This window comes from Xyrauchen texanus, chromosome 38 (assembly GCF_025860055.1).
Source record: "Xyrauchen texanus isolate HMW12.3.18 chromosome 38, RBS_HiC_50CHRs, whole genome shotgun sequence".
Lineage (NCBI taxonomy): Eukaryota > Metazoa > Chordata > Actinopteri > Cypriniformes > Catostomidae > Xyrauchen > Xyrauchen texanus.
The window spans coordinates 5,983,686-5,997,906 of NC_068313.1; the positions used below are offsets into that span (position 1 = coordinate 5,983,686).

Here is a 14,221-nt window from a genome sequence, read left to right on the forward strand (position 1 = left end):
ATGTTCGTTGATACTCGGTACTTAGCCTACACTGTATCACACAATGCCAAGTTTGGATTTCCAGACGAAGCATTAATATTTATTGTAAATAATTTTGTTAATCGTGCACATTAATCGGTTGTTTCCAAGTCCAGGCCAATAAAAAATAAAAAAATATACATATATATATATATATATATATATATATATATATATATATATATATATATATATATATATATATATATATATAGTCTATTATCTTGCATTTTTTTCTAGACTAGAATGCTTCGTTGCCAGCGGCCCAGCGGCAGTCTCCAGCCTTTTCCACAGCACAAACCCACCATTAAAACTGCTCTTGACCTGAGAGAGGGCCGTTTGATTTGATAACAAGTAAGCTTATTTTTTCCAAAATTGATTATACAATTGATATAATTGTTACGGTTTGCACATTATAATACACTTTGTAGCCTAATTACTCCCACTGACAAACGTTAACGGTAATGCTTTGTTAAATTAGCCTATTGGTTACAAATAACATGAAACTTTGTTTAATATTTTTCCGTATATTTTCATATTTGAAAGTAAATCAACTAGCCTACTGATCTGTTAGCAAGTTATTATAAAGTGATAATATTATTTTCTTTTATTAATTTTTAATTAATTTTTAGGTTTACCACGGATATTCTCAGTTATGCAGTAACTCATATGATATAAGTTTTTACTTATTTAACAACACTTTCTATGTGTTGTTATTTCACTTTTCTTAACAGCACTTCACATTATTGACTAGACAGTCTACAAAACCATCCAAAACAAAACAATTTTTCTTTTAATAGTATTTTAGAAAAGGCTGTGTAAGTAGACCCAGAGTGACTGAATTATATAGGCCCCTCCCACTTAATTTTAGCCTTGCTTCAAATGCAGCTAATTTCAATTGATTGTTTACAGTTTATAATGACAGACATCAAATGATAACACCGCCATGGCTCAAAATAAATAATAAATTTATTTTGAGCCATCCTTTTTAAAATTCTGCTTCAACACATTGAGTGAAATATTAAATTAAATATGCTAATAGGCTACGAAAAATTATGAATGTATGCAATGAAACGGATGTTACAGGAAAAGAAACGTTTTAATTTATTAAATGAATAGCTCAAGCTTCACAGTCAGGATAAAATAATAGATTTCATAGATATGTAGAGGGCTTTCAATTATATTGTCAGAGACCCGTGCCCGCACTCGATGTTCGGTTATAACCTTATGAAAACATGAACATTACATTTACAGATTCACATGGTTTTATACACTTAGAAAGAGATGAATAAAGGAAAGAAGAGGGTAAACGGGAAATAAATTCCAGGGAGTTCTCACAATGTCTTTAAGAAGCACATAATGACCCAAATATTTTTGTTGGCATTAACATATTGTACACGTGCTCGTTCCATATCACTATTATATTGCCTGAATTTGTTAATACACCGAGTAGGCCTGTTGTGTGTTTGTGTGCTGGTGTGTAGGCTAAATGTGAATTGAGCATACATTTTGCCTATTTTAAATTATCGGCATGATGAATTATTTAACTATACAGCGATGAAAATTATAATTAAATTATAATTAAATTATCGGTTTTCAGTTCAATCAGTTTCAGAAATCAAACAGCATAAAAGCAGCTAGTTCCTTTTGGCTCCTGTCTTCTAAGGGCAGAAACGCATACTGGAGTTTTCATCTTGGCGACAAAAGTAATAACCGTCATCAGTGTTGTAGTTTATGTATTAGTTGACAAATATTCACAGAGAAACTTTTTTCAAATAAAACGAGGCCAGCCTCTTTATTTTCATTGATTAATAATCATGTATTAAAGCAGTAATGTTCGCTTTGTCACACAAACAGTCGAGCAATCCTTATATTCAGATTCAACTTGTCTCGGGCAGCCTCTTGTTTTCCCATGTAGCCTACACATCCGCTGTCTTCTGCAAAAGTTCACTAAAAGTTCAACTTTTTGTGGTCTTTGGGTTCAACATTTTGTAGTTGTCCACGTCCCTACATTCATGGAGGGATCCACACAGAGGTTTACCACTTCACAGTTTATGTTCATCTCATAAATAGCCTATCGTTTATTATTCTTGTGTGTCCTCATAAGTCCTTCATAAATAGTGTTTTTACGTTGTGTTGCGGGACTGTGTGACGTCACAGTCCCAGCGCAGCGGCGTGTTTTTTTGCCTTTAGTCTCAGGTCCGCGATGCTCGAGTTTTTGTTGGTGGTTTTTGCTGCCGCTGCTGCCGCCACCACTGACGCTGCCGAAGCAGATTCCGCAGCAAGCGTCGCCAGAGGCAACCCGAACGGCGGGGCCGGAAACATCATGTACGGCGCGTGCGCCGCCAGGTGAGAGTGAAGGTGATGGTGCGCGTGGGCCACGGCGCTGTCCAGTTGCAGCTGCGCCTGAACCTGAAAGGAGAAGGGCGGCACGTTGCAATGACTATCCTACGGACGCACGGGTGGGGAGAGAGGGGGAGAAACACATTAACTTAAGAAAGACTATGCAGAGCTGTTACTGGGCACTGAATCAATTGCATTTATCATTATAAACGATTGAGTATTCGGACACATGTATTCTCTATAGAATTACGGTGTCCTATATTCCTGAATTTTCCCCACTGATACAAACTCACAAGTCTCATACAATGAATAGTGTATTTAGCATATATTTGGTCAAAGATAAAGTGTTATGTTATGTTACGTTGATATGACAATGCCAATACCTAAACCCAGGATTTAGCAGTTTGGGTATAGGTTATGCCAAGAAGCTTCCGTGGTCACATTTTGTCAAAGTAACTTACCTGTTGGAATGGCATGCGAAGAGCTCCAACGTTGACATATGGAGCGACACGACACGCTTCAAATTGACTCGCCGCTCCGATGAGAACCCCTGAGAACAGAAATAGCATGGTTTTCTTCATAGCAGTACTAGCCTACACATAAACACTATTATTTTTTATTTTTAATATAACCTACTTTCGTCTGTTATAACCTAGTGTTTCTCAGTCCTTGGAGTACCACTAACACTACACAGTTCGGATATCTCCTTTATCTAACACACCTGATTCTACTGATTAGCTACAGTAATGCTCTCAAGTGCTCTATGATTTGAAATGGGTGACAATTAATGGAGACGTGTGGTGTTAGTGGTACCTACTCCAGAACATGTTTGAGCAACACTGATATAATCCATTAAAATATAAAATACTTTTTTTAAACAAAACAAAATTGCTTTTGATATTTATTTAAAATGTATATTAGAATATATAAACGCGACGTGTTTAAATTCAGAGGACAGACGCACCTTTATGCAACTGATTTTCCTGTTTTCTGCACTTGGCCCGTCGATTCTGAAACCAAACCTGAAACCAGAAAAGATTTAGCTGCTGGTGAGGGCTTGTGTAAATTCTCCCAAAATGAAAACAATCCCGACAAAAGTATAAATCCCTGAGGACCTCTGAAATATTCATGATACTTCACCGCACTTTTTCTTTATTAGGCCTACATTTTTCAACGGACGGGCGTCGAATTGACATACAAAACGGCCGACTCACCACAAAACAAAATGACGGTAAATGTTTATCAAATGAAAAGAAACAGAAGCTCGATATTTAAAATATGCATCTGAAATCCGCCCATTATCATTTTTCTCAGCAGCATGAGACTACAGGATTGGCCATCAATAATAACTCTGAGAAATTAATTGAGTATATTGAGCAAATTGAGCAAGAACGCTTGTGTTACCTATTGGTTACACATAGATGACTGTCATAACACATCCAGCACAAGCGCCTTTTTTATTTTATTTATTTATTTGTATTACTATGTTTGTTATGGGCATCAGGAATTTGGAAACTATGTCTCTCATTAACATGCTAATTTATTTAGAATCCCGCATAATGTATTGTTTATTCATTTTAACCTCACTAATTTCGGAGCAATCGATACAACATTTGTATGATACGTCTGCTATAAATAAAAATTGACATTTACACTATAAATGTAATTTCCTTAACGGGGTAATTAATTATATAGTAAAGCAATATGACTTTGTCCCTAAATATGGAATCATTGAGCCAGCAGTGTGGCCGTGTCTGTGAATGGCCTATCCACTGAAGACAGAAAGAGCATCAGATCTCTATTTGGGTAAAAATTATAGATAATTTATGTAAATCCACAGGACTTGCTTGGGACAATGCACTTTGGTAAGAGACGCTGGTTTAACCTTTACTAGGGAGGTCTTTTGAGCCCATTTTAAAAGGACCAATATATTCAAAGAGTGAATTACATATCCCCAACCAAGGACTGAATAGATAAAAGAGATTGGAATAAGATATTTTTTCTTTCCCGATCAATCACACCAGAGCCAATGTCTATGTTGAATGTCATTATTCGGCTCAGTTGCTCGTCTCTCGTTACACATAGATCGAGCCTTATTATGTTTCTGTGCAGATGGTCTTCACCATCCTAAAGTAGCACTACAGATGTTGCCTGCAGGGCCAACGCGCACAAATCAGGGAACAATTTATTGTTCATATAATGGTTCTCAGTGGCTGTACAAATCATAACTCAAGCCAGTTAAAAGATAAAATTAAATGTAGGTTACTGTGTTAGTCAAAGTCCACTGTGATTTCCTGGATAAAATTGTGATTTCCTGAATCAAATTTGCATAAAAAAGGCCCAGCTGATTTTACCGACGTAGCTTCACAATTAATTTGAAAATGTTTTTTATATTATCCATAACAAGAACAAATAGACTGATATCTAATTGCATTTATTAGGATAAGGAGGCATATATCTAATAAGAACGGTGCTGGAATCCGTATTCAGTCTCTGTACTACCTATTTGTCCTGCACAGCAATATCATCACAACAAGAAGCGCCTAAGAAACACAAAGACTATGCTATTTATAAACTGCTGAAGTTGCGTGCAACATAACTCTTTATTTTGATCGACATAAATTTACATAAATGTAATTTTTTGTGTCTTCATACTTCGAAATAAGCTTTACATTTTGCATTACAGTGTTCATGTTACAGTTACAATATTTACACCATTGAGTATAGCATACCGTGTAATACTATTGAATTAAATATGTAAATAATGAATGCCATTATTTTGTGCTTAATATCTCATTATTACGTGGAGCTTTTGTAAATAAACATTTCTTTACATTATGTTCATGTTCTATAAACGATCTTTAGCAATGACACTGCAATCTAAAGGTTTTGCTTTTTTTTTCCAAGGGAACCTTTATAGATATAGACAGAACATGAAGTTGCTGACCTGCACTCTTGCCTCCGACAACCCGAGCCTCTGGCTCAGCTCCTCTCTCATGAATGCGTCCGGATAGTGCGTCTCATCGAACAGTCTCTCCAGCTCGTTCAGCTGCTCCAGAGTAAAGTTAGTCCGACTCCTTCTCTGCTTGATTTTAGTCTGTGTCTCATCCTCCATCGGCTTACAATCATCTTTGCGTTCCTTTAGGTCCGTGTCACCTGAACACAGAGCAAAAAAGAGACATGAACGCTTCATCTAGTGATGTGAAAGGAGGGCAGTATATCCCCACTGATGTCGGTCACGGATGTTTTGTCTTATACACAGAGCTCTTTAATTATTTACGCGCTATACATATGCATGTAGATTCTCTATCTACTGGATCCTTATGACATGATTATTATCCTACTGCATGCATAATAAATAATCTGGCAAAACGATTCCGTTTATGAAAAGTTAAATCAATGAACTAAAGACAGTAGTTAGCCTAACGTAAATGAATTAAAATGAATTCTGTTAACAAAAACAACATCAAAAATAATAGCATAATAGTGTAAAGAAAAAAGGAAAGAAACCCCATTTAACATATGTTTCAAAGATATAGGCTAAATAACAAAATGACCATGTCTGCATATTATTATTATTATTATTATTATTATTATACCTGTTATTAATATTTCGTTATATTGTTAAAAGTCACTGAATGGCTTCAATTAATAACACATAATTATAGTTAAGGGCTTTCAGTTGTATATCCTAATCATCTTTTACATCAGCTTTTTACAGTCTAAATTAAATGAGTGTTGTTTTAGATATAGGCCTATTTGGAAGCATACATATAATGTATGTCTACCTGAAATCAACAGGCACATTGTCTATTATGTCCTTTAATTAGCTGCCACATTAATATTTTGTATAACGTTTTCAAGCGCATTAGCATCCACCTACATTTGTTTTTATAAATTGTAGCCTATTGTAACATTTTAAAAAACAAACAAAAAACAATAAAGACAAATTCCTCAATTCTCCTAGAAAAAAAAAATCGATAATGTAATTAATAATAGACCTTCTGCTTCATTTTATAACTTAGCCTACACTTCTTTGGATCTTTTTATGTTTTCAAGTTGCTCCAGTCATATTTTGACTGACAATTTAGTGATAATTGTCATGTTTCGCGTAGCCTGGCAAAATAAAATAGGCCTATAACTTAAAACAGAAAACAATCAAATGCAAAAAATATATAAAACTTAGCCTGCAGGAAAATATACAGAATAATTGAAAACGAAGAAGGCGTAAAGGTAAAGTGTGATGCAATCATCTTTTACAGTAGCGTACAAAATGTATAGACACACTCACCGTCTGTAAGTTTGGGGCTGCTTGTGTCTCTGCTTCTTTCTGACACAAGCATGTCTGTTTCTCTGACCGGCGATGAGCGCCCGCCGCCCCGCGTGATACTGTTTATCTCCTCGCGAGCCGGTTCCACCGACAGACTCTCCCTATTTCTCACCGAACCGGTCTCCAGCACCTCTCGGTACGTGATCACCTCCTTCTTTTCCTTCACTTTCTGATCAAAAGATTTGGACACAAACGCTGTAAGTTCTTCCATTACTGCTCCCAAGAAGAATAAAAAAACACAGTCTTCCCTTTAGATCATCAGCAGTCTACCATAGGACATCAACAGTGTTTATCTTTCTATCGGCCTGAATACGAGATGATGTGATGTGAGATCTTTGACGATTCTTCTTGTTGCAGAGTGTACTGACTTGTACCGCTACAGACCGATCCTCTATTGAAGTCACACTATTTATACTTTGCGAACGTCTGCCCCTTGATCCGCGCACATTACCTCTCCTCACCATGAGCTCCCTTCTCGTAGAGGCGGGGGAAAAAAACTTATCTGCTCTTCAGATCCACATCACTCCTCTACGGCTACTATTGGGCATAAATCCAAGATTGACAAGAGGAGCAAATTAATGTCATTAAACGTGGACTGGAAGGGGTTGGAAACACCAGGGATGATGATGATAGTGGTGGGGGAAAGTCTGCTGGGGTGGGGTCAGTAACTACTGAAAATAACAAGGGCACACATGAACATGACCTTTTCCTCTGCAACTCTGATCTGAGCTGGAAAAAAGAGAGAGACCGTGACAGAGACAACGGGAAGAGCAAAGAGAGGAAAGAGGAATTAATATGCACTGTATTCATGTAAGTTACACATTCAGTAACAAGATAATTGAGAGGCTCCAACATTTTATCTCACATTTGTCTTGTAGAGAAGATTTAAAAATTGCATAATTCCAGAAGACAACTATAAGGCCTATTATATTATAAGGTATATTTTCAGGGTAGTAATTTAAGATTCTCACTTGTGTTTTCATACGATTGACATTTAGGTCTAGCCTACTCTAAAAAATATTAAGTGTGTTTTCCGTTATTAACGGCTGCACTGATAGGCCAATAAATTAGATAATACTTGTATGACAAACGAGCATCATTAATATGAAAACTATTTAAAGATAATCTAAATTAAAACGGTCCATTTGATCATTTTTATACTCAAAGTTTAACTCTGATTAATTACATATTTCTATATTCTGTAGGACTATTAAATAGTAGCCTACCTTAAAGCAACATGTTAATGGACATTTTTTAACAAACGTATAAAATACACGATGAAACATGAAAACACAAAAACCCGTGTCATTTTTCGCATATCATGCGTCTTATAGAGCCCGAAAGGAACATCTTCTCCCTTTAAGATTTTAAATTAATATTTCAACTCTCAGAGGAGAAAACAATTGCTTTCATTAGGCTAGCAACAGCTACCTTTAACGGTAGTATTTTAAAGGCCTATTTTCTTGAGGTTGTGCTGTTTAGATAGTATAGCCTTCAGACAGTTACGGAAATTACAGCATATTTGCTAAGTAAAGCCTAATTACTAAACTTTTAAGCCTGTGGATAATTAGCTAAAGCAAGTGTCTTTGGGGATAAAGAGCGAATGAAAAAAAAAAAAAGCAAAATAGCCTAATACAAGCAAGCAAGATCAGTGGTAGCCTATATATGAAGCACAACTAGGCTACACGAATTTATGGGTAAATTACAATAACTTCCCATCACATCATCTCTAAAAATGTGCCTACCTCAATAAACGGCCTATCTATCATTTATGTTCCTTTTAATCATGGGCATTATTCATTTGTCGTACTTCTGCCCCCCTTGTTTCAAGCATCTATGCGTTTGATATTAATGGAAACACCACATAATGTGTGTGTGAATATATAGACTGATATATACCAATGTTAAATCTAATAAGACTGCAGGCTAGTTTTGTCAGAATTGTAAATTAATTTAATCAGTGGTTGGCAAGTTAATTGTAGGTTGAATAATAATAATAAAAATAGAGCTACGTTTAAGGCAATATTGAAGAAGGATTAAAAAGAATATTCTAATTTCTGTGACGGAATGATTTTCACTGAATGTTTCTCGTCCTATGTGTAAAGGCTAATTATTTCTTATAGAGACTTACAATACCATTTTGAGCCTGTAGTCGAGCTAATGTACAGATTTTGCCGTTTCGCCTCAGTGGCATTCAACTGATCACAAACTATAGTTTGGATGTTACTGATGCAAAAAAATAAAAAATAAAAATAAAAAAAAAACAGCACCATCACTATTTGAAAAAAGTACTTTTTGATCAAATCCAGACAGGCCCCATTTCCAGTAGAGTAATTATGCTAAATTGCTAATTTGGTACTAGTGAATCACTTGCCATGATATCAAACACAGTTGAAAGCTATTTGGTTCATTAAATGAAGCTTAATGTTGTCTTTGTGTTTGTTTTTGAGTTGCCACTGTATGCTGGCATGTCTTAAGGTCAACATTAGGTCAAAAATGGCAAAAAAGAAACAGCATTCTCTAGGAACTTGTCAGTCAATCATTGATTTGAGGAATGAAGGCTATACAATGCTTGAAATTGCCAAGAAACTGAATATTTTATACAAGGTGTACACTAAAGTCTTCAAAAACAAAGGACAACTGGCTCTAACAAGGACAGAAAGAGATGTGGAAGGCCAGATGTAAAACTAAACAAGTGGATAAGTACACCGGAGTCTCTAGTTTGAGAAATACACACCTCACACATACTCAGCTGACAGCTTCATTCAATTCGACCCAGTCAACACCAGTTTCATGTACAACAGTAAAAAGTAGACTCAGTGGTGCAGGCCTTATAGGAAGAATTGCAAAGAAAAAAACACATTTGAAACAGAAAAACAAAAAGAAAGGTTAGAGCAAAGAAACACAGATATTGGACAACAGATAATTGGAGAAGAGTGTTACGGATCTTAACCCCATTGAGCTTTAGTGGGATCAGTAAGACTGCAAGTTGCTTGAGAAGTGCCCGACAAGACAGCCACATCTATGGCAAGTGCTACAAAAAGCGTGGGCTGAAATGTCACCTGAGTATCTGGACAAACTGACAGCTAGAATGCCAAGAATCTACAAAGCTGTCTTTTGATGAGAACTCTTTGAAGTAGCTATAAGAAGTTCTGAATTTTTTTTCAATTTGCAATAATAGTTTTTCACATTATTAATGTCCTGACTGGTGTGACATTGTGATCAGTTGAATTCCACTTTGGTGAATACAAGTAAAATTTCTTTCCATAAGAGCAAAATCTGTACATTATTCCAAATGTTTGTGGTCTTAACCAAACGTTAGTGGTCTTAACCAAATCGGACATAATTGCTCTGGAACTTTGTTCATAGCACATGCTGACAAATGAATGAATGAATACAAAAATATTAATTTCAATCAGCCTACAGTTTATCACACAAACAAACAAACAAACAAACAAACAAACAAACAAACAAACAAACAAACAAACAAACAAACAGAAAAAATGGTCTTGGTGGTCAGCTAGCCAGTATTTCTCTAAAAATACACAAGCTAAAAATATATAGATAATGCACGCTTGTCTGGTGAGACGATGAACATGAGCGATCGTTCCGTAATTGATTGGTAAAGCCTGCTGCAGTCCCTCATCGATGTGCTCTTATTGGGTTATTTCTGTCTGTTCTTGGTCTCATGGCGTTCCTCTGTGAGTTTTCGGTGTGAGACGACAGCAGTGTGTTTCATAATCTAGGTAAGAGTAAATTAACAGTTTTGCAGTTACACACCAATACAAAAATGCAGAAGTGGTATTTCCGTACTGCTTAGCGTGTTATGGAGTGTGGAACAAAGCGAGCTAGTAAAGCTGAAAGATTTGGTTTGTTTTTATAGGCTGTACAAAGACGAAGGGACGACAATTTCATACTTAAATTGAGGTGTTCAATGTTTTGCTGCTCTGTCTTCCCTAATTTTTTTATGCTATATCTTTGTGTACGTATTTTAAAAAAGAGATTTTGAATCTAAGAATTGAATATTAGGTAATAGTGTAGTTCTATTTTAATTCAAAACAAGGGTTAAAAAAAAGTCTTCAAAGCACTGTAGTAATGTATTTTCATTTGCAAGCTTATTAGACATGTAAATGTCTGCCCTTAATTATAATTAAATTCAAGAAAAATTATTTCTGAAGCATATCTTTTGTGCCCTACAGTATTGCCTACATCCATCCACACTCCACAATCATTCATTGGTGTCAGGGACTGGAGCTAACATGGGCCGTCACTCCTCAGACAGCGAAGACAACAGCCGTAGCAGGAGGAGAAGACATAGACAGCGCTCTTCCTCCTCCAGCTCCTCTGGAAGCAGAGTGACCTGCCGCAGCAAACACTCCAGCAGACGATCTCGTTCACGCTCCAGAAACCGAAACAGAGATAGAGACAGGAGGTAGACGATAACACTTAAAGTCAACATGCTATCAAAATGTCCAAGTGTGTAATTTCTGTGCCACTTAACGGAATAGCAAAAATAGACATTGTTTTCTAATAGCTTTCCGAATTTGCCACCACCTGTTGTTGATTGAACAAACAAAAAGTCTTGCCCTCCAACCCATGCCATTAGTTATGATAATGTTTTTGTGTCTGGTTGAATGATTGTTAGCCAAGTTTGGTTGCAATTTGCATAATTACCAACATAGTTCAGTGATTTGTTGAAACAGTTTCACAGAACTGTGTAGTTTGAGCTATAGCTCTCCACCGGTGGCAAGTCTAGTTTTTTTGTTTGCTAACATTGTCAACATCATTGAATTTGCGGAGGCCTCTTTATTTTGCACTTAAAAAAATTACTTATTCCCCCAAGATGCAACTAAAATTGGTTATGAACCCTGTTTTATATTGACTTGATTTATTATTTGTTCTAGAGGTCAAACGATAGTGAACTATGCAGTTCACATAACTGAGGTGGTGAGGAAGACCTATAATCTATAAATCGGCTGATAGTTTAAAAAAAAAAAAAAAAAAAATCTTATTCTTTCCTTTTATATGTTGGGCACAGACAAGGTGTCCTAAATTATTAAAATCCCAGCTGCAGTTTATTGTTCAGCCAAAATACCCAAAACAACCAGAAAAAAAATACGTTCCAATAATGTAGGACTTTCAAGTAAATACAAGCCCTAACACACTGGGGACACTTATATTGATATCACAAAATGATTAAAAAAAACTATCGGCAACTATATCCATAGAGTTTTGCAGATAACAATAGTTCCAAAAAGCAATTATTGGCACTGATTAATCGGTAAAACCGATATATTGTCTACCTCTAATTTGTATTATAATTTTATTATGGTTCATAACTAAATTATGCAATGCAATAATTGCAATGCAGGCTATGCAAAACTATACTAAAGTTAACAAATACATCCTTGAAATCATTCAGGGAAATGTATTGAACTGCTTCAGTGACATCACTTTTTCCTTGCAGCAACCATACACCAACAGCAATCTAAAATTTATTTTGATCCATGCCGAGTCCCAGGAAAAGTTTATATGGGTCTGTAGACAGCACAGATATTGCCAAATTGAACTTTCGCAGACATTTAAAGATATTTTATCCACGATTCGTCTCCGTACACGATGAGTCTGATGTGTGACTGGCAAGTACACATGCCAACTGGTACTTCACCGTAAACATTTCTCATTCTGAAGTTACAAATGTTTTGTTGTTTTCAGGTCTAATTTTGATCACAATATTACAAAACCTCTGTGATTAATGCAAGCACTGCTTTTAATTCCTGAAGTAGGCTTTTGTCACATCTCACAGCGCAGCAAAATGAAGGTGTAGGAAATTTTGGTCACAAACATGGTGCCGCAGTTATACAGTGACGTCACATGAAATGGGTCAATTAATATTACCATGAACTGTGTAGGCAGTATATGTTTTTTCATATAACAATATGCAAAATTATTGAGTGCTATGTTTCTAAAAATCTCTTGAATCCCTATGGTTTCATGCTTCCACCTGGCAATAATCAAAGCACAAAACACTTTGCGATTGACACAAAGCTTGTTGATCTTTATTGCACATGAACCTGTATTTAATGTTGTCTGGGTCACACTTAGTTTCTATAACCCCCAATTCCCAAAAAGTTGGGAGAGTATGAAAAATGCTAATAATCTAAAAAGAAGTGATTTTGTAAATTATATTCACCCTTTGCTATATTGAAAGCACTACAACTACACATTATATTATATTTTAACTTGTGAATTTAATTTTTATTTATTTAAATATACAGTAATTTCAAATCAGATGATTGCAACACGCTCAAATGTTGGGACAGTCGGGTGTTTACCACTGTGAATCATCACCATTTCCTCTAATAACACTTAAGCATTTTGGCACTGAAGACACAGATGTATGTTTAGAAAGTGGAATTTCTCCTTATTCATACATTATGCAGATCTTTAGCTGCTCAATTGTATGGGGTCTTTGTTGCTGCATGGTGTGCTGCAGGCAGGACAATCTTATTTGCAGAAAATGACAACTGGTCAAAATAACAAAAAAGATGCAGTGTTTTCAGACCTTGAATAATGCAAAGAAAACAAGTTCATATTAACTTGTAAACAACACAGTACTAATGTTTTAACTTGGGAAGAGTTCAGAAATCAATAGTTAGTGGGATAACCCTGATTTTCAATCACAGCTTTCATGCGTCTTTGCATGCTCCCTACCAGTCTTTCACATTACTGTTGGGTGACTATATGCCACTCCTGGTGCAAATATTAAAGCAGCTTGGCTTTGTTTGATGGCTTTCGACCATCCATCTTCCTCTTGATCACATTCCAAAGGTTTTCAATGGGATTCTGGTCAGGAGATTGGACTGATCATAACAGGGTCTTGATCTGGTGGTCCTCCTTCCACACCTTGATTGACCTGGCTGTATGGCATGGAGCATTGTCCTGCTGGAAAAAACAATCCTCTGAGTTGGAGAACATTGTCAGAGCAGAAGGAAGCAACTGTTTCTTCCAGGATAACCTTGTACGTGGCTTGATTCATGCGTCCTTCACAAAGACGAATTTGCCCAATTCCAGCCTTGCTGAAGCATCCCCAGATCATCAACAATCCAAGAATATGAGAATATGCCAAGACGCATGTAAGCTGTCATTTGAAAATCAGTGTCATGTTACCAAATATTGATTTCTGAACTTTTCCCAGGTCAAAACATTAGTATTGTGGTGTTTAAAAAATAATATGAACAATCTTTACATTATTTGAGGTCTGAAAACACAATCTTTTTTGTTATTTTGACCAGTTGTCATTTTCTACAAATAAATGCTCTAAATGACAATATTTTTATTTGGGAGAAATGTTTTCAGTACTTTTATAGAATAAAACAAAAATGTTAATTTTACTCAAACGCATACCTATAAATAGTAAATCCAGAGAAACTGATAAATTTCCAGTGTCTCTTAATTTTTTCCATAGCTGTATATACAATATATTTAAATTGTTTTACAATATTGCTTTGGTCCTTCTTTACTGTTACT

General features: G+C 35.9%; 2 protein-coding genes across 4 annotated transcripts in view; one reads left to right on the plus strand and one right to left on the minus strand.

Moving 5' to 3' along the window:
- Window positions 1-1,217: 1,217 nt before the first annotated feature.
- Window positions 1,218-7,073, minus strand: shox2 (short stature homeobox 2). Of its 2 annotated transcripts, none has more exons than XM_052110458.1 (5): window positions 6,653-7,073; window positions 5,309-5,517; window positions 3,326-3,383; window positions 2,823-2,911; window positions 1,218-2,430 (listed from the first exon to the last, which is right to left on the minus strand). In XM_052110458.1, exons 1-5 carry the CDS (start codon window positions 6,900-6,902, stop codon window positions 2,173-2,175), a joined length of 864 nt encoding a protein of 287 aa, XP_051966418.1. In that variant the 5' UTR covers window positions 6,903-7,073; the 3' UTR covers window positions 1,218-2,172. The 2 variants fall into 2 exon arrangements, with proteins under 2 accessions (XP_051966418.1, XP_051966417.1); XM_052110457.1 differs by having other exon boundaries at window positions 1,218-2,466.
- Window positions 7,074-10,363: 3,290 nt separating this feature from the next.
- rsrc1 (arginine/serine-rich coiled-coil 1) overlaps window positions 10,364-14,221 on the plus strand; it is a 441,822-nt gene continuing 437,964 nt past the window's right edge. For both annotated transcript variants that reach the window (XM_052109824.1, XM_052109825.1), the window contains exons 1-2: window positions 10,364-10,437; window positions 10,891-11,123. In XM_052109824.1, the coding sequence (XP_051965784.1) occupies window positions 10,951-11,123 (173 nt within the window). In that variant the 5' untranslated portion in view covers window positions 10,364-10,437; window positions 10,891-10,950. The remainder of the gene's footprint in view (window positions 10,438-10,890; window positions 11,124-14,221) is intronic.

Coding starts and splice junctions, on each gene's coding strand:
- shox2 (XM_052110457.1), bottom strand. CDS start 6,902: ATGGAAGAACTTACAGCGTTTGTGTCCAAATCTTTTGATCAGAAAGTG. Junction 5,518..6,652: donor CAGCCCCAAACTTACAGACG/GTGAGTGTGTCT, acceptor CTCTGTGTTCAG/GTGACACGGACCTAAAGGAA. Junction 2,912..3,325: donor GGAAAATCAGTTGCATAAAG/GTGCGTCTGTCC, acceptor TTCTGTTCTCAG/GGGTTCTCATCGGAGCGGCG.